Raw genomic sequence first — 23,804 nt, forward strand, 5'->3', positions numbered from 1 at the left:
ATTAGTACCGCCCTCTACGTTGTACATGCGGGTTATATGGTTCCAATTCAAACAGCTTTTTGCGCTTGCATGGCTGACAAACACTTTTGAAGTGGATGTGATGACAGAATGGCACGAGTTGAATGCTAAACAGTGTGCGAATCTGGAAGAGTACAATAGGGACTACTGCACAAAGACTACTGTCATGAATATGTTCCAGTTGATTGAGAATGCAAGAGTGACCAGCAATCTGTCGTAGGGAGATTCCGATGGATTTAAGAAAGGGTCCCGGAGCAAACAGTTTTCAGCCAAGGGCAATGTTGTAGCAAAGCCTTCTGTGCCTCCCACAAAGAAGCCCCCCAACGAAGAAGCTGACATGTCCAAGAAGCAGTCTAAATCTTCTTCGGGACGAGGACAAGGACAAAAAAGGCATTTTTCTGGTAAAACTTTTGAAGAAAGGAAAGCTCCTAGAGAGGCCAAGAAATGCTACATTTGTGAAGAGGAAGGACATTTTGCAAATGAATGCCCACAGAAGAAGTCACGGGATAAAGATGACAAGTCAGACCATAAAGAAAAGAAGCCAAAGCTGACTGCACAACTTGTCCCAGATTAGGTTGGAGACCAGCCAAACATAGATGCCACGGAACTGTGCAGAGGTTGGGGCAAAGTTAGAGGCCAGACAATGCTGGTTTTCTTTGATCCGGGAGCCCGTGCAAATTTCATACGACCAGAATTGGCATCAAAGTTAGGCATTTGTGCAGAGGAGATGGATATGACAGGGGAAGTAGGTTTGGCATGCCCAGGTCATTCAGAGCCTGTTACTCCCATGTCCAAAAACGCTAAGGGCTGAAATCTGCAAATGTTCTATCTGCTGAATTCTGACTCTCTGTCGATGACGACGATGCGACGACGACGCGCTGAAAATCTGGGACTGATTCGGGGTGGCTGAAAACTGCTGTTTTGGCTGAGTTTTTGAGGGCTGAAAATGGGGTACTTCTGCGATCATCTAGAGCTAAATCTGTTGTTTTCCTAATGGCTGAAAACGATGGTCCATCTGTTGCAAATGAGGCTGAAAATCCAAAACGCTAGCAGCCTGGTACGTTAGTGAAAACGCTAGGGATCTGGGACTGTTGGCGAGGATTGCAAAGCTGAAAAAGCCAAGGCTTGAGGTAGGTGATGATGAAGACCAAAAACGATAGGCTGATGGGAGAGGGGCTCGCCAAGGGAAGCTTGGGGAGGTAGGGGAGTACCTGCTGCCTATGGCCTGTTGTGCTCCTTGCTCATCTGCCAGAGTGCTAGCTTTGGTTTGCTTATATACAAACTTAGCAAGATTGCCCTACCTACTTTTGTTGGAAAGTCACTTAAAAATAATAAGTGAAAAATGTCAAAAATAGGAAAAATAGGTAAATGCACTGGAAAATTCCCCTGATGGGATCTGATGGATTCTGATGGGAATACTGATGATCATGTTGTGTGCAACCAGAGGATATGCATCTACACTAAGTGACTGGGCATGCACGGTCTACAAATAGACTCACAAAAGTGCCAGATCACTTCTAAATCTAGACTGACTGGACTGACTGAACCCTTGTCGTGTTGTAGCTTGTCCACGGACACATAGGGTTGGATGTGTCACGTGACACCCATACCGAGGATAGATGACATTCTTGATCGGTTTGAGAGTGTCATTGTTTACAAGGATAGACCTAAAGAGTGGGTACCATCATATACGCATTAGGCCAGAAGATGTCCATAAGACTACGTTCAGGACAACATTTGGCCTCTATGAGTTTCTTGTTCATGCCATTTGGTCTCACAAATACTCCTGCAACATTTAATAGAATGATGGACATAATTTTTAGACCACATGGAAACTTCGTGGGTACCTTCTTCGATGACATGATTGTCTACTCAAAGTCTGAAGAGGAGCATAGGGATCACTTGACCGCAGTTTTCAATGAGCTGCGCAAGAACAGGCTGCTCATTAATGCGAAGAAGAGTGAATTCTTTTTGGAAGAGATCCACTTCCTTGGGCACATTGTTTCAAACGATGGAGTACGCATGGATCCCGCTAAAGTGGAAGCAATTAGGTCATGGCCAGACTTGAAGTCCGTACATGACATTCGAAGCTTTCTAGGCTTATGTTCCTACTACAAGAGGTTCATCCAAAATTTTGCGGAGATTGCTTCTCCACTGCATGCACTGCAAGGAAAAGGAGTTACTTTCAAGTGGACAGCCAAGGAAATTTTAGCCTTCAAACACTTGAAAGAGAAGCTGACTTCAGATCTGGTAATCATTTTGCCAGATCTTTCGATTGTGTGGTTCAGTGTGATGCGCGGGGCCATAGTCTTGGTGCAGTTCTAACGCAGAATGGCCGAGTAGTCGCATATGAGAGCAGAATTCTTTTGAAGACCAAAAGGAACTTGCAAGTTTATGAGAAAGAATTGCTGGCAGTAATTCATGCTCTCACTAGTTGGAAACACTATCTGCTAGGGACTGATTTTGTTGTCCAAACAAATCATCAAACCTTGTGATATTTTCTCACACAAACGAAGTTGTGTGAGAAGCACATGCGATGGGCAAACATCTTGTCAATGTTCCATTTTCAGATTGTGCATGTGCAAGGGAAAAGGAACGTGGTGGCTGATGTGTTGTCAGGAAAGCTCCAAATTTCAGTAGTGTCAATTCCGTACCATTGTGAACTAGAAGAAATGAAGACACAATATGCTGAAGATTCAGATTTTGCAAGGATCTATGACCAGCTTGTTGATGGGCAACATCATGAGCACTATATGCTTAAGAATGACTTTCTCATAATGCATGGAAAGTTATGCATTACTAAACAGTTACGGCCAAAGATTTTGATGGAAAGTCATGCTCCACCTTATGCTGGGCATCGTGGAATTGATGCGATAGTGAAAAGGGTTGAGGCATTCTTCTATTGGCCAGCTTTGCATCAAGATGTTGACACATTCGTAAGATCATGCTTAGTTTGCCAAAAAGTCAAATTTGACAAGCAAAAGCAACCACGATTGTTGCAGCCATTGTCGATCCCCTATAGGCCATGGGAAAGCATAGCGATGGACTTCATCTTTGATCTTCCAAGAACGTAAACAGGCAATGATGGGATCTGGACTATCATTTGTAGATACAGTAAGCAAGCCCATTTCATTCCTGTTAGGAAGAAGATAAAGCCAAAACAGATGGTCAAGATATTCGTGAGCAATATCTTTGAATATCATGGGATGCCTCAGTCAATTGTCAGTGATGACAGGGATGCACGTATAACGAGTCTTTTCCAAAAGGCATTGTTTGAGAATATGGGTACTACGCTAAAGTTCTCTTCTTCGTTTCATCCGCAAACTGATGGACAGTCAGAAGAGGCAAATCCTATTGTCCTAGATCTGCTCAAATGTTATGTGTTAGAGCACAAGGCAACTTGGGAACACCATCTCCCATTGGTTGAATATGCTTACAATAACACTCAACATACGTCAACAAGAAAGGCACCATTTGAGATAGTGGAAGGAGGGAAGAAAGTCCCGCCCATTTTCCAGACTAAGGACAAGATATTTGAGGCAGACAAGTATGTGCAAGATATGGATGAAACATACACGAAGATAAAGATTGCTCTTGAGAAGACTCGGGCTAAGCAAAAGAAAGCTGCTAATCGTCACTGTCCTGAACTTGTATTTTCACTTGGTGATTGGGTGCTTTTGCGCTTTGAAAAGGCCAGGTTAAGGAAAACGGAAAGGCAAGGAAAATTTGTTTCCTAGGCTCAATATGCGATATTATGGTCCTTTTCAGATTTCAAAAAAGATCCGCGATGTAGCTTATAGGTTGAAGCTACCAGAAGGCTGGAAAATACATGAGTGCCTGGATAGGCCATTAGCATCACTAAGTAAATTGAATGCCAATAGTATCAACAAGTGAAGTTATCAACTTAACTTTTGGTGGTAACATGCCCTCGGGGGGTTCAGTGTTCAGTACCCCCCTATATAACGTGCGCTCATGGGGTACTTCAAAAATCCCTCTTTTGACTCTGAATGAATAATGACTCCTTATTTTAGGATTTTTTTTTTCCAAAATTGAATATAAAAACCCCTTGTTTTAATGTATCTTTGATAAATTGCCTAAAATTTTTGCATTTTAAAACCCCTCCTATCGAACTCACGTTATACATTAACATGATTACATTAACATTACCCTAGCAGCTCTGCATCATCAGGTTCACAAGAAATGTCAATATGCATCAAACTTACATCAAAATTTTATTTTGAGTCATTTTCCACACAAATTTACGATGTCGTTTGTCAATGGAAAATTTTTTCCCGCATGGAACTTGTAGGTGATGTATGTACACTGTGACGATACAAACACACTTGCCATATTTTTGAATCTATGTTACGCATGTTCTAGAAGCATTCGCATAAACTGCACTGCACCCAGGGCTTCAACTCCCCAATAATGTAACGGCTACCACGTAGAAGCATATGTACATCAGGAATTGTGTGACAATTGGTCCCTTCCATGCTAAATGAGATTACACATCATTTCATATCATGGACATGCCACAACACGATAGCGATAGCGTAGCTAAGAGCCGTGAATTATAATATCTGGAGGAATGCCTGATCGTCCAAGTGTATGGACATGTAGGGGATGTGCCACACAGTGTTGTGTACCATCATAGCGGCAACCTTACAACATAAAAGTAAGGGCAAACTTCGATTTTCCCGGTCTTTTGGTCTAAATTTGAAGCATTTGCCAGTATTTACACTAAATTCTGTGTAGATTTTACGATTTCAACCAATTAAAATAAAGGGGAAATTACCAAAATACCCCTCTAATTTGAGGAAATTCCCAATATACCCCTCAAATTTCAAAAATTCCCAAAATGCCCCCGATATTTTGTCATAAATTCCCAAAATGCCCTTCAAATTTTCCAAAATTCCCAAAATACCCCTCGTTGTGAGACTAAATTTCTCGAAAAATAAATTTTTCTGTAGGTCTTCACAAGCAGAGTGATTGTCTATCATACAAGATGCTAAAACTACAATTTGAATTGGTTACGTAGGCTTTGGAGATGAATTGCTTCATTATTTTTAGACATAATTGCCTTTTTTGCGATGGTAACCGGTGACAAATTACATGTTGAGCACTCAAAAACGGATCTCAATTGTCAAAAACGAATGAAGATTAGAAAATCTTGAACATTCCAACCAAAATAGATACAAGGGTATTTTGGGAATTTTTGAAATTTGAGGGGTATTTTGGGAATTTCCTCAAATTAGAGGGGTATTTTGGTAATTTTCCCTAAAATAAAATAACTTAGACTTCGTTTTTTATCTCACACTGAGTCCTGGCTCTCTATGGAACTAGTGTCCGCGCTGAAGCATGTCCTTTCCTGCTTGTTGTTAAGTACAGTGGAAACGATTCAATGCAGCTCCAAGTTTTTAATACATACCTCTCCCACATATAATCACCTCACGCATCCCCGCCTTATGGCAGCACAATCTCTCTCTCTCTCTCTCTCTCTCTCTCTCTCTCTCTCTCTCTCTCTCTCTCTCTCTCTCTCTCTCTCTCTTTCGGAAGCTGAAGGGCAAAAAATTACACAAGGCAATTCTTGATTATTTGCAATTGCAACGGTTTCACATAACGATACAACAAAAACAGGTGAGAGCTGTGGTGTGCAAACCTCTTTTCTGTTCCAGCTGCTGGCACTGCCCTGCGACCCACTCAATTACAGGGCAGAGCAAAACTAACAACAGTGACCTGGACAGCTGGTAATGCGATGAATGGCCGAGAGTAGAGGTGGTGTTCCTTCAGGCGCCCGGGGTAAGATCTTTTGTTGGTGATGTGCCAGAGAATATGCTTGATGAGCAACAACCCGAAATGGAAGAATTGGATGAGATCCTTGTTCCTGAACAGATACTCGCACATAAAGAAAGGAAGGTTAGAGGAAAGGTTGCAAGACGCTACTTGGTGAAGTTCAAGAACTATCCATTTTTGGATGCCAAATGGATGGAAGAGCCTGAATTGGTTGATTTACCTCAGCTATTGCAACTATATCTTGAAGCCTTTTAGATGGAACCCACAGTGACTTAATGTAGCCTTTTTGGAGCAAGGCAAGAGCATGGTTCATGATGCTCAAGAGAGTAGTTAAGCAATTGTGTCTACTCTTTCCATACAGAATTTAGCTAGAGAAGTTTGTGTACACTAAAAGACTTCTATGCTTGATATATGTGTGGTAGTCAGGTTGGTGGGATTGTTTAATCGTCCAACGCTACATTTCCGGAAGCATGTATATCTTGGATTCCTATCATAGAATATATGTGATATCAGGAGATATCAGCATGTATTATTGGCATGCAAGCGAGGTCGCTTGCAGTATTTCAAGGGTGGGGTGTGTCATCAGGAGGTGTATTTTTCATGTTTCCTTCTCTAAATATGTACTACATATTTTTATTTTTACTTGTTTCCTTGGAACCCTTGAAAAGGTGCAAGTGGACATTGCATGGCCAGTGTGAAACGGTTGCGGCCGAACACGTTTCTCACATCGGTAGTCTAGGTCGGTCAGTTTGGGACCGGTCGAGCCAACTAGCACTAAATTCTGATGAGTATGGAAGCCTGTGTGCGCCAAATGAAATCTCGGACACTCGGAAAGTCACTTACAACTTTATAAGTGAGTGGGAACTAGGGAATTAACTCAAAGGGGCAAACTGGACACTTGGCAGAAGGAGAGCCATCTGCATGACACCTCAGCAAGAGGGGGTGCCCATTAGAGGGGGCGCCCATTTTGAGGCTCGAGCTGATTTTTGTTCATTAAGTGACCTACAATATGTGTATAAGTAGTGGGTGCAGGTCTACAGCTTTAATGGAAAGCTTGCCTTCTCCTCTGTCTCATGTAGCACGATGATTTGCTCTCGTGCATCTCTCTCTCCCCTTTGGCACATATGTAATGCCCCACTAGTTGGGCTACTCAGATGAATATGTACAGCTCTAGGGGTTTATGCGCATTTGCCAAGGCAAGAGCTTTCTGAACAGGAACCGAATTAGCTAACTGCTAATCCCCCACAGGTACGCACAGTTCCATCGCGGAAGATTGCGAGTTTGGAGAGTTTTCTCGCGTGAAAACTCATCCAATTCACAAGGGAATTGTCCCATTGTGTGCGGGAGCCCTTGGGACACGCATAGGCATGCTCGCTCCGCTAAAAACGATCCGAAACAGAGAATTACAGCCTGCTGTGTTTTTCTGCAAGAAGGGAATACCAAGGGAGCTCCATGAGAGCCTTGGGATGCGTGTACACGTTTTTGGGCACCCAACAGCAGAAAAACAGAAAATTACAGCACGCTGAAATTTTGTTGCAGCTCACTGGAAAGCTCCCAAATTGTAGGGAAAACCGTCCTAGACTGGTGTTTTTGACCTATAGGGGTTTTTGTGCCGTTGTGCTACCGAAATCAGGTCAAAAACCTACGTTTTCAGCCATCGCCAGGTTTGGACAGCTATGTGAGAGTTTAGTCTAAGTGTACGGATCGTCAACTGTTAATTGAGTAAAAAAATACCGAAAGGGGCGCCAACTTTTGGGGCCTACAGGGTGTCGGTCTCGCAGTGACCTTCTAGTCGCTGGACGCAATTGTGTTCTCTTTTCTTCACAGTGCTTTGTGTAAAGTTAATAGGTAATTGAATTAGTACCGCCCTCCATGTTGTACACGGCGGTTATAGATTCCAAAGGCAAAGTACATGTTGTAGAAGAAAAAGAAGAAGAAGAAGAAAAAGGGGCATGTTGTCTACTATGAGCATGTTTGTAATAATTTAAAAACTACACCACACCCAAAGTTTGGTGGTAAGCCTCCCACTCGCATTAGATTCATCTAACGAGCCAGATGTAGTTACCCAATGTAACCCATATTGAACTCCTTGATTAGAATCCATGCTTTTCATATAAGCTTCAGCTTACGGGGACATATGTTGGGGTAAGCCTTTAGCTTACACTCTATTTGTCACCAATCCTTAAAGCCAAGCATACTAGCATGCACCCCTATGTGCATGGATACAACCTCCCACATAGAGTTTTCTAACGCATGCTTCTCACTCATTCTACACAATATAGCCACATGCTACGTATTATAGGGACATGCTACTTTTTGTAGCCCACATGCTATTTCCCCTTTTTCACATGTGGTGCATATCCCTTTCACCATTTATTACCACTTTCCATCTTGAGCCTATATAAGGCCATTATGCTAAATTTGTATTCTCTCTAATTTATAATCAATCAAGCAAGGCACATTTCATTGTATTAACTACACTATCTTTAACCTACTCTCTCTCTCTATTGCTATGGTGCTCATACAATGATAATGCCACATTGGTCCATCCACCATAGCACTTGCACCACTCCATGGTGACTTGTTTAGAAGAACCTGCAATAAGCGTGTTGTTTGCCACCATGCAGTCTGCTGCTGCAAGATGAATACAGGAAGTGGTGAGTGAACAAGCTGAGGAAGCTCCAGGTCTATGCGCTCCTCTAAGGTAGCAGCAGCCCTGCATGCTGCTGCTATAGGAGCCCGAGAGCACTAGGAAACAAAAATTTGCATGCTGCTACTTCAGCGCTGCGCCACTGCCACAGGACAGCAACTCTGCGCGCAATTCCTAGCTCTAATAAAAGTGTAGCGAGTGGAAGCACTTTGTACATGAACACAGAGACTTAAAAGAGGGGAGAAGAGGCACAGATATTTGGTTTTTGGAGCTCCTGCAGCCTGCCAGATCACAGCTCCGTTATTCGACTGTGATTAAAAAAATAGCATCAAAATAAATGGTTACTTTGTCATGTCAATAAGGCCAATGACTTGTGAGCCTCCAGGCACTGTGGCCACAAAATACAAAATTCGAGGCTACTAAAAATACATAATGCAGTAGATGCCCCATGTATGATATCATTTAGACAGTGCAAGGAGGATGGGCAAAAGTGTGAGAGAGGATGGCAGAAAACAGAAAGAAGCTTGCAAAAAGGAATAAAGAGGGATGGGAAAGGGACAGTAATAAAAGCTTTCTAACAATCAAATTTTGGGCTTATTCTTGAAATTCAGCCTCACCCCCCTTGCCCCGGCTCAGGTCAAAGCATACACAGAAAAAACCGTTGTTTGCCAAGTAATTAAGAAGTACAAACAACAGCTAATACCTCCCCGTCCTTCAAAGCCTTCATTGCAACATAACTGTCAGCCTTTGGTTCATTTCTGAAAAGTATAAGAGAGATAAACTGCAATTCTGTCTCTAGCATATCCCGTGGTATTTCCAAGACTTCTTCAAAAGCAAGATCATGACCTAACTTCCTACATGATTCAAAAGTTTGGTGTAATTAGAGTTGGGAAAAGAACACAGTAAAGAAGGACTTCAGAACCATCTCGTAACACACCTATATCCCAAGGAGAGTACATAGCAGCCATCAAGAGCATGCATCTGTGCCATTTTCAGATAGTCTTTTGGCAAGCTTTTTTGAGAGCACAATTGTTGCAATCTTTCAAAAGAACCCTGCAGACATGTCACACCAATTACCTGGAGTCTGCTTATTTCACTGATTAAATTAAGTTCATCAAGCTAGTATTTACAAATACCTTGCAGAAAACAAGATAAGCACCTTCACTGTCCTGAACAATTACGCTCATTGTTGCCCTTGTGTGATCAAATTCATGGCGCTTTAAGATCTTCAGCTTTTCAGAGCTGCCATCATAGACAGCATCTGGCTCATTCAAACCTTCTACCAACTCCCAACCGACCGCCTGAAACATCTTTACCTATAAAAAGTTGCAGCAAGAACATATTCAGCATGCCAATCACAATAATAAACAAGTAAATGTTTTGAGCAGTAAACATCATCTGTGGTACACATCACCTCTACTTCATTTCCAACATATTGACTGCCATATTTTGATACAGCATGGCAGGTTGCAAGACCATGTATCGTCAAAACATCAACGTCATCTCCTTTGTTAAGGGCCATAACAGGCCCAAAAGTAAGCCCTTGCTCATTCCTTTCACCTAACCCTTGCACTCCAATAAAGTCTAAACCCTCTTTTGTCAAAGTTCCTGTTTTATCGAAGCAAAAGACTCTGATTTTCCCAGCAATAGCAATACGGCTGGGATTCAAGGAGAAAATACCACGTTTCTGAACAAGGCACACATAAGCGTTACTGTCTTCACAATGCCAAATTTCAAAGCAGCACATTTCGAATGCGAAACAAGTACCTTAAGACGTTCAACAGCTTGCAATTGCCCAATCTCAAGAGCTACGGGAAGCAATGGAGACATGATCTGGTTGACAATAGCCATACAGTAAATCCACTTGGTAACCCAGATAGTTTGCGCACCTGTCATATCCTACCAGACCCAGAACCCGTAAAGACATGAAATTTATTTCCAGCATAAGCCTTAACATTTTTGCAACAAAATCTGGGTCATACCATGAAAATTATTGCAATGATGAAGCAGACAAAGGCATATAGAAGAAGAAGAATGACCACCACTGGCAACTCTTCATCGTACTTGAAAAGCATCTGCTCAGGATATAAAATTGCAGAGAGCAAATTTCCCTTGGAAGTTGACATGCCTAGAAGACCAAATCAAGTGATTAAGCTCAGATAGAAGCAATCCTAATTTGCCTAACAACTCTTCGTATACCAGTTGCTGTAACAACAGCCAAAACATCACGATCTTGTCGGCTTCCTGCTTGCAGAACTCTTGTCCCAGAAAATAATGTATGCCGAGACCCCTTGCCTTCAGCTTGATAGACGCCTCTAGTGTTTGGTGCTTGATACTTCTGCACAGGAGTTGCCTCACCAGTCAAAGCACTCTCATTACAAATACATGACCCTGCAAACAAACAATAAGATGATAACTCTTACAAACATATAATTACGACTGGTGAATCAAACAAGCAGCTGTTGGTACCTCTAATAATAACAAGATCACAAGGCAATAGCCAGTCATCAGAAACTTTTATGACATCCCCAGGGACAATTTTTCTAGAATCAATGTTACACCACTTTTGGTCTCGTAAAACATCGACTTGTGTCACATACTTGGTTAGCTGTTGAAGCCGCTTAAATTAATCCTGGAATAATGGACACCAGAAACTAGCAAAGAAAAGCAGTAAGAGATGATACCTTTGCAATAGATAGCTGACTTCGATGCCTGGTATAGATCGTTATTGCAGCACTCAGGCATACTATAAGTGACATAAGTGCTGCAACAAAAAGATAACTATTCCAAAACCATAATATATACATTATAAGCTGATATACATGAAAAAGAGAAAATAGCTCTGCACAAGTGGTCTGTATCAGAGACTCAGGTCTGAAAGGGATTTCATTTTGACCAACAATATCAAAACGTTGTTCAGCTTCATGCTGAGTCAAGCCTGCTTCACACTGAAAGGAAACCCAAAACTTAGACTCCGTTAGATATAAGAAAAAAACACATTACATCAGATGATGAAAATACCTGGTAGAAATCTGAAAACACATTTCCAACATTTATGCTGGCCCTTTGGATTGAATTTTCCTTGATTAAGTACCGCTGTCCTCGAAACAAAAAGAATTGTTGTCCTTGTGCTGTTCTTGTGATATGAATTGTTTCAAAATGGCCTCTGCTTGCAGGAGGCACCAGCTTCCTCTGTGAAAGAAAGCCTTCAATGTAACACACTAGCTTGGCCAGCAAGAATTTGATCCAAATAAAGCGGATAACTAACCTTGATTGTGCGAACCAAATCAATGATGTAAGAAACATTTGCGGAGAGGACCTCTCTTTGGTCCAAAGCCCAAACATTCACAACATGAGCTTGTGATAAACTACATGGCAATCGGAACCAATTATGAACTCTATTATGATTCATAACCCAACCTGTAAACCATACAGCGGAAAGCCACCATATGACAAAAAAAATCTGCGTAAGAAGAAAGGCCAACTTCAGTTAAATCAGCAAGCAGACGACTTGAAAGACATTCTATTCACAATCAGGCAAGCCTTACCATAGCATTAAAGCCATAGGAGCCAAAGATAACATAATTTCCGTAAAAGCAAAGGTTATCAATGCCACCAACTTCACACTGATTGTAAGTGTCGAACAGAGTAAGTATAAAGAGTGCGATCCAATGAAGAGAAACTACACAACACATTATATAGCAGAACTCTCCAAAAGCTGTGTGCAAATAGCCCGTGATCTGTAGTTCTCTGTCACTGTCCACGTCAAGATGCGTTTCCTTTGTTGCCTTCACTTTATTTATTACATTTGTAGAATTTGAATGCAGAGGACCATCAAAACTTGGCCCTTCCTTGTATAATACAGGCTTGATGGGTCTTTTCAGTGTCTGAAATCGTCTGTAAAGCTGAAATGTCATGAGAGTGACAAAAGCACAGCCCCAAAACGAAAACACTAATAAGGGGCCCCAGTCTGTGAGACTGTGAATGAGCACATAGCAGGATGGATCTTCTGAGCAGAGAACAGGACCACTTGGATACTTCCCCATGATCAAATACTCCTATCTGAAGAAAAAGCGCAGAGCACCTGTGTTTAAATAATTTTCTGCATCACACATCATAGATGTTAAAATACAAAATTCCTGCAACATCCGAATGGTTTACTTCGTGACAGACTACACAGAGTAAACTTGAAAATCTTCTTCAATTGATTACTGCATAATGTTTTCATAGCGAATCGGGCAAACAAAGATGACTGCATAGCATTCACTATTTGGAAAGTTTACAGTGAGTTAGACAGCCAGAGATAACTTCATTATGATCACTAACTTTTTGATTGAGAGCCTCTTCGGCCAAGGCAAGGGCTTCTGGTGAATGCAACATGTTATTCACCTCAAACAAATCATTTTCCCTGTCCCCTCTCTCTGTCGTGTAAAATAGAGTGTGGATTTCTACAGTAAGAGAGTGAGTCAAGAATGCCTTGTGAGCTCCCCATCTTCGCTTGTTTCAGATGTCCTAGATCCTCCACCTTCGCTTGGATGTTGGCCTAGTCCGAGCTCTAAGCTCCACTGTTCTCCCAAGATAGTTATGAAAAACCTCGCTCTGTAGGGAGTCTAGAGTCACGCGGATGTCATTCACGCATGAAGACACAAAAACAAGTATATGAATATACACAAACACACAAATGCATACATACATATAATGTACATACATGTGTCTATAATAATGTGTGTGTTTGTATGTGTGTGTGAGAGAGAGAGCAAGTAAAATCCTGTCCTTGCTGTCGTGCGAAAGTCTACCCCTGCGCGCTCGCGGCTGCACGCTGGCTGCGCTTGGAGACCTCCTCCGAATTTACTACTTATACAATGAACATAAAAGTTGAAAAGACAGCTCGCTTTAAACGTAGGACAGAGATTAGCACAAAAATGACTCAATCTTGATTCATTTTCGTACATCGGAGTGAGAATGAAGTATCATTCTAGTGCATTTATACATGAGATTGTCAAAAATGGTTAAAGTAGAGAAAGCAGAGTTCTTCAAAAATGGTTCTAAAGTAGAGGAAGCCAGGTTCTTTACTGCCGGACAGCAGCTAAGCCAAAAAGATCCTAAGTAAAGATAGAATTCTCACCTGTATCCATATAAACAAAACAACAAATTCGCTAGCCTTGAATACGTATTACAAGTGTCAACGAATCTGTCAGTTGTTATGCATGTCCTACTTAAAAACCTTTTTAACTTAAACCTACTATCCTTTTCAAAGGATCAAATGGTGCAAAGTATTTAGGAGACAAATATCCTTTTTAGAAGTAAATAGGTAAATCAAAAGAAGTGTATTTTCACTTTTTTTTATTGTGATCAGAAGGCCACCACTCCTAATCTCAATGTCAAAAATACCCCTCAAATAAAGGGTACTTGAGTAGTCGTGGAAACTATTCTGCTAGTAAGCCACTGAAAAAGTGACCTGAGTGTGTGCGCGCGCGCTCAGCAGATTTATCAAGTATAGCCCAATGAAGTGACCAAGTGACTTGGTAAGAAGCCCAAACATAAGTATAAAACCTAAACAAAAGCATTAGGTGTGCAAAAAAGAGCAATTAGCTTGGATGAGGCAATTCCAGTAAGATTGAAGTCACAGACTGTGTGTATGTGGGTGTGCGTGCGCGCGCCCATCCTTACCCAAGCACCATACTCAATGTTAAGGCAATTAGCTTGGATGAGGCACTTCCAGTCAAATTGAAGTCATAGAGTGTATGTGTGTATGCGCGCGCCCATCCTTACCCAAGCAACATACTCAATGTTAAGGCAATAGGCCATTGAGTATGGGGCTACTGGCTCATCAAGTTGATAAGAGTAGAATAGTCAAGTTTGAAGCCAAAGTGATGTAATATATCAAAAAATCTATGAGTCTCATCACAACTATAGGTGGCAATGTCAACAGAGAAGATTGTACTCCAGTCGGAGTTTGAAGGCTTTGTCAGCCAGTAGAAAAATGTATAGATGCCGTTCATAGTCAGTCGTAGAAGTTTTCCATGTTTTTATCAATTTCTAAGGATAGTCCTCAAACAAACCGTCTATCCAAGAGTAGTCCATTTATAGATAAAAAGTTCCTGAAATCATAAGAACCGAAATAATTACACATGGGTAAGTAATTTTGGATTAACCGGCAACCTAAAACCAGTAAAGTCAAAGACTACAGTAGCTGTGAGTAGGAATCCAATCTATACACAAGCAAAGACTACCTAACACTTGTCAACCTAACAAGGAATTATAGACAGTGGGTCAATCAAAACCTATAGACAAAAATATCCCAAAGCCAACATCCTGGTCTCCCAGCTTTCTGGGAGAACCTTGTGCTTACAACGTTGTGTTTTGTTGTATTAAACTTATACTTCTACACAAAAGAACATAAAAGTTCAAAAGACCGTTGGCTTCAACAAAAGACAGAGATTATCACAAAAACGACTCAATCTTATATTCATTTTTGTACATCAAAGTGAAAACCTTGTGTTTAGAACGTTGTCTTTTGTTGTATTAAACTTATACTTTTACACAAAAGAACATAAAAGTTCAAAAGACCGTTGGCTTCAACAAAAGACAGAGATTAGCACAAAAACGACTCAATCTTATATTCATTTTTGTACATCAAAGTGAAAATGAAGTATCATTCTAGTGCATTTATACATGAGATAGTCAAAAATGGTAAAAGTAGAGAAAGCCAAGTTCTTCAAAAATGATTCTAAAGTAGAGGAAGCTAGGTTCTTTAGTGCCGGACAGCAGCTAAGCCAAAAAGATCCTAAGTAAAGATAGAATTCTCACCTGCATCCATATAAACAAGACAACAGATTCGTTAGCCTTGAGTACATATTACAGGTGTCAACGAACCTATCAATTGTTATCCATGTCCTACTTAGAAAACTTTTTAACTTAAACCTACTGTCCTTTTTAGAGTCATTCAAATGGTGCAAAGTATTTAGGACACAAATATCCTTTCTAGAAGTAAGTAGATAAACTAAAAGAAGTATATTTTCACATTTTTTTATTGTGATCAAAAGGCCACCACTACTTCTGGTCGCAATGTCAAAAATACCCCTCAAATAAAGGGTACTTGAGTAGTCGTGGAAACTATTTGCTAGTAAGCCACTAAAAAAGTTACCAGTGTATGTGTAGGTGTGTACGCGCAGCAGATTTATCAAGTATAGCCCAATGAATTGACCAAGTTACTTAGTAGGAAGCCCAAACATAAGTATAAAGCCTAGACAAAAGCATTAGGTGTGCAAAAAAGAGCAATTAGCTTGGATGAGGTAATTCCAATCAGATTGAAGTGACAAACTCTGTGTGTGTGTGTGTGTGTGTGTGTGTGTGTAAGGTGCAACGGAAGTGAATGTTGAACTTTGCTCAAGATGAGTGCTCCGAACTGTGCGCAAGGTTCCTTTTACTTAAGGAAGGGAGAGCCTTCCGTTCCTTTAGTGAGAGAGACTAGAGTGCAAATGATTACAAACAAAGTGAATGACACTGTGAATGAAGGTGCTGAGACTGAGAGATAGCGAGAGAAGAATACGACACCAGAATGTTGTCAAGCCCTCCTCCGAAGGCCCCACTCTCTATAGCGAAAGCGGTCTACTATTGATTACACAAATCTCTACAATGCTTTAGACTTGCCGACAATGTCCATGACGATGAGGACAACGACCAGACGAGTTGAAATCTGAAAACGCTAAGGGCGTATCTGCTGAATTCTAACTCTATGTCGGTGACGACGGCGATGACAATGATGCAACGACAACGCGCTGAAAACGCAGATGCTGAAATCTGCGTTTTCCGGGCTGAATCTGCAAACGTTGGCTGACCTGACCGTGCGGCGAGGATTTGCTGCAGGAAGGTGAGATCTGCGAGGTTCGGGACTTGCGGTGCAGAGTCTATACGCTGAAAACTGAAAACGCTGATGCAAAGAAGCTGATGACACCGGAAATCTGCAAAAACGGTAGGCTGAAAATGCTGTCCAAAAACGCTAGGGCTGATTCTGCTGGTGCAAAAACGCTAGGCCTATTCTGCTTCTTGATGCAAAAAAAACGCTAGGGAGTCTACAAAGATCTGTTGTCGCCAGGCTTCATCTGCAATTGCAAAACGCAGGGCTGATCTGCAAATGCTGAAAACGCTGGCTTCTTTGGTGGCTGAAAACGCTAGGTTGCCTGCCGGGGAGTCTTGCTAAGAAGGTGCACTGTCGGATGCCTAGTCCCTGCTGCCTCTTCTGCCCAAAAGTGCTAGCGCTAGGGTTTCTTATATATCTGCTTAGCTAAATTGCGAGGGTTTCTTATATATCTGCTTAGCTAAATTGCCCTACCCAGTTTCCCAACAAAAGTCACTTAAAAATGGCTAAAATAGGGAAAATAGGTTCTGTGCACTGAAAAATGCTCCTGACGGATTCTGATGGTAATGCTGATGATCATGTTGTGTGCAACCAGAGGATATGCATCTACTCTAAGTGTCTGGACATGCACGGTTTGCGAACAGACTTACAAAAGTGTCAGAATGCTTCTTAAGCTAGACTGACTGAACTGAACTGAACTGAACCAATGTCATGAAGTAGCTTGTCCATGTACACATAGGGTTAGATGTGCGTTATTTGTGGCTCCTTCAATGGTTAACCTTGTCTATGGACGTAGGTCCACCTTCAAGAATCTCCGAGGATGAAAATTCCTGAAACCACTTCCAACACAAAAACATGAACATACACATTCCATGTAAAGTGATTGGAAAAATTCTAGTCTTCTTTAAAAACTATGCATGCAATGCAGATGAACATATAGACAGAGTGCCAAACCATTCATCAAACACACGCAAACCATGGATTCGAAACTTGTCTTTTCAATCAACTATGGCAAATCACAATGGAAATGTCGATGCTTGATGCTCAATCCTTCTTGTGCTCTTTCGGATATTGTGTCATGCCAAGGAAGAGACATGGAATGTGAATTCCTTGAATGCAAACATTTCATCGTTTCATGAGTAATCCGCATACATCCGCGCTCATTCATGAGTGAATCGTGCTCATCGTACCATGTGGCATGCCTATGAAAAGGGATCACATAAGGACGGTGACTAAAATACAGGAAAGCATCACGAATGAAACACTCGAACAATGCGTACTGACTAATCATGCGTATACACAATACTTCCTGTGGGGGTTCTTTGGACCTCGACTCGAGAGTCAAGATCGGTTCTTCATGATCTATTGAATTTGCAATGAGGTTAGCTTCACTAGACAAAGTATCAACTAAACCATCATCCTTGTGAACAATCACATCTATATCATGCAAATCATCATGCTCGTACATAATCACATCTTGATCATTATCATGCAAATCATGTGTGTCTTGCTTTGGAGAAGACGAGACTGAGAGAGTCTCCTTCTCCTGATTCTGTTCAATCTGCGCCTGCACATTAGAAAAAAGTAGGAACAACTCTTGCATGTGTTGGGCTCTCTACGCTTCACGCTCTAAGTGTCTTTCTTCGCACTTGCGATCGAATTCGGCTAGTCTTTCTTCGCACTTATGATCGAATTCGGCTATTCTTTCTTCGCACTTGCGATTGAATTCGGCTAGTCTTTCTTCGCACTCATGATCAAATTCGGCTATTCTTTCTTTGTGTTCACGGTCCAATTCTGCTTTTCTTTCTTCGTATTCCAACTTCCTGTCCATCATCATCTTGACCAAAGCCTCCATAGGATTTCGTGCAATCCTTGGCGTAGATGGGAAAGGGGGAGGGTCGGAAAAACCTCCTCGTGGGGAAAATTCTTCTTCACCACCCTCATGCTCATCACCTCCATGCGAAGTATCCATTCCGCTTCCGGTGATGACCATGCACTTAAGTCTTGGGTTCTTAAGTTCATGAGGAACTTGGGTTCTTGTGGATCTTGGTTTCTTTAGGTTCTGGAGTCTTGAGGTTCTTGAGGGTCTTGAGTTCTTGAGGTTCTTGAGGGTCTTCTTTAGCTTGCAATCTGTGTTAGAGAAGGATCTTCCCTTACCCAAGCTCTTCTCTTTCCCGCGAATGCACCCCTTGGCGGCCTTGCGCTCACACCAAGGTTGCTTTTTCCCACCTCACGTCGATTGGCCGGCCGCTACATGCACGGTCCGCTCTCAATGAGTGAAAAGAGAAACAAGGGGAGGCTGGACAAGCCCTTCTTTCTTTGGTTTCCTGTCACTCTTCAAAAACACGATTAGGAATCGACACGCCCCAAGTGGACTTGGGTTACGTGCGACCGCAACAAGCAAAAAAAAATTATTGTGGTTCTTTTCTTGAGTGATACAGAACACTGCCAAAGCTCTAATACCAATGTAAGGTGCAGCGAAAGTGAATGTTGAACTTTGCTCAAGATGAGTGCTCCGAACTGTGCTTCAGGTTCCTTTTACTTACGGAAGGGAGAGCCTTCCGTTCCTTTAGTGAGAGAGTGCAAATGATCACAAACAAAGTGAATGACACTGTGAATGAAGGTGTTGTGACTGAGAGACAAGAGAGAGAAGAATACAACACCAGAATGTTGTCAAACCCTCCTCCGAAGGCCCCATTCTCTATGGCGAAAGCGGTCTACTATTGATTGCACAAATCTCTACAATGCTTTGGACTTGCCGACGATGTCGACGACGATGAGGACGACGAGGAAAGTGTTGAAATCTGAAAACGCTAAGGGCTGAAATCCGCAAATCTTGTATCTGCTGAATTCTAACTCTATGTCGGTGACGACGGCGATGACGACGATGCGACGATGACGATGCTGAAAAGGCAGATGCTGAAATCTGTGTTTTTCGGGCTGAATCTGCAAACGCTGGCTGCTCTGACCGTGCGACGAGAATCTGCTGCGGGAAGGTGAGATCTGCGAGGTTCGGGACTTGCGGTGTGGAGTCTATATGCTAAAAACTGAAAACACTGATACAGAGAAGCTCATGACGCCGGAAATCTGCAAAAATGCTAGGCTGAAAATGCTGTCCAAAAACGCTAGGGCTGATTTTGCTGGTGCAAAAACGCTAGGACTGTTCTACTTCTTGATGCAAAAACGCTAGGGAGTCTGCAAAGATCTGTTGTCGCCAGGCTTCATCTGCAACTCCAAAATGCTGGGCTGATCTGCAAATGCTGAAAACGCTAGGTTGCCTACCGGGGAGTCTTACTGAGAAGGTGCATTGTCGAACGCCTGGTCCCTGCTGCCTCTTCTGCCCAAAAGTGCTAGCGCTAGGGTTTCTTATATATCTGCTTAGCTAAATTGCTCTACCCAGTTTCCCAACAAAAGTCACTTAAAAATAATAAGTGAAAAATGGCTAAAATAGGGAAAATAGGTTCTGTGCACTGAAAAATGCTCTTGATGGATTCTGATGGTAATGCTGATGATCATGCTGTGTGCAACCAGAGGATATGCATCTACTCTAAGTGTCTGGACATGCATGGTCTGCGAAGAGACTCACAAAAGTGCCAAAACACTTCCTAAGCTAGACTGATTGAGCTGAACTGAACCCATGTCATTAAGTAGCTTGTCCACGTATACATAGGGTTAGGTATGCACGTGACATCTTGGTGTCTACTTGCTCCTCAAAAAAAGGCCTGCGATTGCTCGCTATGGATAAGTTATGTACTCCAAAGAGTAGTTGTGGTCTGGATATTTTACATTTGTGTTCTCATGTTATTGCAAGGAAGGCCACCTTGTTATCAACACCCTTGGAACAATCTCGTTCTAAGAAATCGTATTCAGCTGGCCACTAGTAATCAACGAAGAATAGAAATTGGTATATCGAGGAGGTAACTAGGCCAAAAGCTGGATAAGCTTTCCCATATGAAGTATCTCTTACTGAAGCTCTTGCATCATATTGATGTGATCCCTCATAAAAGAGTTCTTTGCATCCAACTCGATCATATAGTGAAGAAAGCCGGTGCCAAATCAACTTCGCGTCCTCCATCAATCGGATATGACTAATGACTGATGGTGTACTGCTGAGGATTATGAAAGACCGGATTCGAGCATTGACACGCTCCCAGAACCCGCAAGGTCTTTGGCTTTTGAAAGTTGCTCGTAATTAAAAATTCAAGCTCTTAAGAGTCAAAGACCGCCATCATGGTTGTAATGTGCGGCAGAAGTGAATCATGGTGTATGGCTCAGAATGAGTGATCAGTGAGTGCTCAAGGTTCCTTTTACTGACGAGAAGGGAGAGCCTTCCTTGACATAATGAGAGAATGTGCAATGAGATTGTGAGTGCATAGCGTATGAGAGAGAGAGAGAGAGAGAGAGAGAGAGAGAAGAGACGACACCATGTGGGGTTTCAAACCCCCCTCCAAGGGTCCCCCTCTCTAGCAATAAAGAGGGCTGAAAATGGAAGCGCTAGATGGTCTGCTGCGACAGGAATGTCTGCGGTGAGGTTGTGCTACCGGGTGGTGCGGTACGGCGAGGCTAAGGGCTTAAAACTGAAAAAACACAGCGCTGATTCTCGAGAAAAACGTTGGGATGCCTAAGGTGTTGCCGGTCTACGGGGAGCCTGCCTCCTTGTGTCTGCCTTCTTCTACCTCTTGCTAGCACCCTAGCCTTCCTTATATAATTGACAAGAACTGGGTCGAGAAGCTATCATGATGCCTCACGATTTTGGAATTAATAATAAAGTCACTTAATAAAATGAATTTACAAGAGGTGTTCACATGCAAGTGCGAACTGGGTTCCTATGGTGAAAAATGCTCTTGCTATGAGTTGTGCAATTAGAGGGTATGCAACTACTCAGTGTCTGGACATGCACGGCCTGCGTACAGGCTCACAAGGGTGCCAGAACACTTCCTAGGCTACCTAAACCCTAATAGTAGGAACAGCTTGTCCACATGCAGATAGGGTTAGATGTGCACATGACATGCCCCCCTTTTCAAGGTAAGGTACTAGTACCGAGCTATATGGCATTCGTAGAGTCTGCCAACAACTCATGGTTTCCTGCGAAGTGCTCTTCGCCGGCCCACTCTGTTGCGTGGATCGTGCAATACTTAAACTTCAGAAAATTTTGTAATGCTTGCTTCTTGGGCCGTGCCGAAAGCGACAGGAGAATCTGTTGCGGCTCCAATGTTGCAACTTCGTCTATGATCTCGGGTTTGTCTTCTTCAAGAATCTCCGCTGAAAAATATTCCTGAAACCACTTCAAACACAAAACCGTAAACATATCCATTCCTAAATGACTGTGTATGAAAAATATTTATGAAACCACTTCAAGCACAAAACCATAAACATATTCGAAAGACCGAAAAAAGACTATTCTTCCTCGATGAATGTGCATGAAATGCAGATGAACAATGTGACGGAGTGCCAAACCATTCACAAAACACATGCCAAAAAGATGATCGAAACTTGACTTGTCGTCCTAAAGCAATCAATTGTGGCAAATCACAACGAAAATGCCAATGCTTGATGGATAATCGTGCTCGTGCTCTTTCTACGACTTTGTCATGCCAAGGAAACATGAAAAATTGACTGACAAAACGGACAATCGTGAAACATTGTGAATTTCTTGAATGCGAACTCTTTATCTTTTCTAGACTGATCGTTGCAAGCAATCACAGTCCTATCATGCAAAAAATGTGTGTCGTGATTCAGTGAAGACATGACAGCAAGAGAGTTTTTTTCATGCAATGACTCATGCTTTTCTAAATATTGGACTGTGTACTGAGAGAAAAATTCATACTACGTGTTTTATCCTCTTTCAAAACATGAGAGTGAGAGACTAATTATCATAAAATCTAATATCTAACCAGTTCAAATGATTTTTTTATATGAAACTGATCATCTAATGTGGGAGAATAAACGGGAACAAGGGTTAAGATATAGACATGTGCTTATAGATCTATCTCAACTGAAAAATACCGTGTAAACATTTTCAATGGATTACTCCCCCTCATGTGGGGGTAACCTAACCCAATTCTCACTCGAAGCAGTCTGCAGGTCATAAAATGAAGGTTAGGGGATAGACCCCTAATAGGATATATAAGGGTAGTGTTTCCATCTCTATCTCCTAACGAAGGTGCTTGATTTAGCTGAAAATCAAGGGGCCTGAAGGGAAAACTTGCTGAGTGACTGCGACATTATTCTCAAGGACATAGAATTCTCCAGCATGAAAAACTCGCTGTTGTAAAAGTGTGTGACTCTTGGGACTCTTGGAGAACTTGCTGGATAGATTTGCAAACGTACTGCTTTTCTCCTACAAGCCTTGCTTACTCTCTGCTGGCAAGAAACAGGAGCTGCACTTTGTTGGTTTTCTTTTCTCCTTTGGTTTTTTTTTTTTTCCCAGAGAGGAAGGGAGAAGAGGGGGGCAGGAGGGAGAGAGAGAGAGAGAGAGAGAGATTACACGTGAATGCACTAATCCAAAGGAAATGCCTTTGCTCCCTTGCCTCGACAGTTGAGTAGAACGTCCATTGCTGCCTCGTAGCAGAGGAGAGCTCTATGGGGGGGGGGGGCCTATTCGTGGTATTTTATGTCCTTATTTGCAAGGTTGCCAGTTGACTGTTGAACTCCAATAAGCAACAGCATTTTCCTTTTTGGCCTCTAAAGGCTTTAGCACCAATTTTTTACTTTTTGGTGTTTGACAAGTGTCTCTTAAAGAGCTTTAAAAGTCTTGAAACCATTGAAAAGAAAGGCTATTGAAAAGAAAGCCTTTCTCGTAATCTTTCCCAATGCTACATTTACTTTGTTTTGAAAAGGATGCAAATAAATGATTTGAAATTTGAATATAATATCTTTTTTTTAAAATTGATTTTTTTACACCACAAATTATTTTAAACTTAAGAACACGGCTTGCCAAAAGCATTTTTCCTAACCAAAAAAATTAAGAGCATACTTAAAGTTTGTCAGTTATTTTGTCAAAATATTAAAAATTTAACGATTTTTACGTTAAAACTTATAAAGTCAAAGCCGTCTCATAATCTAGTCAGGATTTTGTAAATCTAACCGGTTAAAAAATACACTAAACCTCGGTTTTTTTCAAACATTGATTAAGAAGTAAACCAAATTCCACGACTTTACATTAAGGATTAAATAAAAGGTTTTTTTTAAACACTACCTTCTCTCTCTCTCTCTCTCTCTCTCTCTCTCTCTCAGATCATTATGAGCTTTTACCTTTATAAAATAGATTTATTACTCTCATGACCCCTCAATAGTCACCTTTTTGCCTTTTGAAGGCCCCTGTGAATACTTTACCTTGTTTTTTGTGTCGTCTCGCTTGCGAGAGTTAGTTTTACGGGATTGCACCTACTCACCCACACCTCATGTCCGTAGGGGTTGAATCATAGTGAGCGTGCTTAAAGGCCCTCACCTTAACCACCGGGACAACACCCAACATCTTAA

General features: G+C 41.8%; 1 protein-coding gene across 6 annotated transcripts in view; it reads right to left on the reverse strand.

Moving 5' to 3' along the window:
- LOC147439140 (uncharacterized) overlaps positions 1 to 22,967 on the reverse strand; it is a 158,040-nt gene extending 135,073 nt beyond the window's left edge. For 3 of the 6 annotated variants that reach the window (XM_086485045.1, XM_086485043.1, XM_086485042.1), the window contains exons 1-13: positions 22,810 to 22,966; positions 12,010 to 12,563; positions 11,730 to 11,924; positions 11,483 to 11,653; positions 11,146 to 11,409; positions 10,931 to 11,069; positions 10,661 to 10,852; positions 10,444 to 10,589; positions 10,229 to 10,360; positions 9,876 to 10,148; positions 9,598 to 9,777; positions 9,399 to 9,514; positions 9,165 to 9,315 (exon numbers count right to left, since the gene is read on the reverse strand). In XM_086485045.1, coding sequence (XP_086341171.1) covers positions 9,165 to 9,315; positions 9,399 to 9,514; positions 9,598 to 9,777; positions 9,876 to 10,148; positions 10,229 to 10,360; positions 10,444 to 10,589; positions 10,661 to 10,852; positions 10,931 to 11,069; positions 11,146 to 11,409; positions 11,483 to 11,653; positions 11,730 to 11,924; positions 12,010 to 12,507 — 2,457 coding nt within the window. In that variant the 5' untranslated portion in view covers positions 12,508 to 12,563; positions 22,810 to 22,966. Of the gene's footprint in view, positions 1 to 9,164; positions 9,316 to 9,398; positions 9,515 to 9,597; positions 9,778 to 9,875; positions 10,149 to 10,228; positions 10,361 to 10,443; positions 10,590 to 10,660; positions 10,853 to 10,930; positions 11,070 to 11,145; positions 11,410 to 11,482; positions 11,654 to 11,729; positions 11,925 to 12,009; positions 12,564 to 22,809 lie in introns of all 6 variants that reach the window. The other 3 variants (XM_086485044.1, XM_086485047.1, XM_086485046.1) reach the window with 3 other exon arrangements.
- Between the last annotated feature and the right edge of the window lie 837 nt (positions 22,968 to 23,804).

This window comes from Adiantum capillus-veneris, chromosome 16 (assembly GCF_014529385.1).
Source record: "Adiantum capillus-veneris isolate H3 chromosome 16, ASM1452938v2, whole genome shotgun sequence".
Taxonomy (NCBI): Eukaryota; Viridiplantae; Streptophyta; class Polypodiopsida; order Polypodiales; family Pteridaceae; genus Adiantum; species Adiantum capillus-veneris.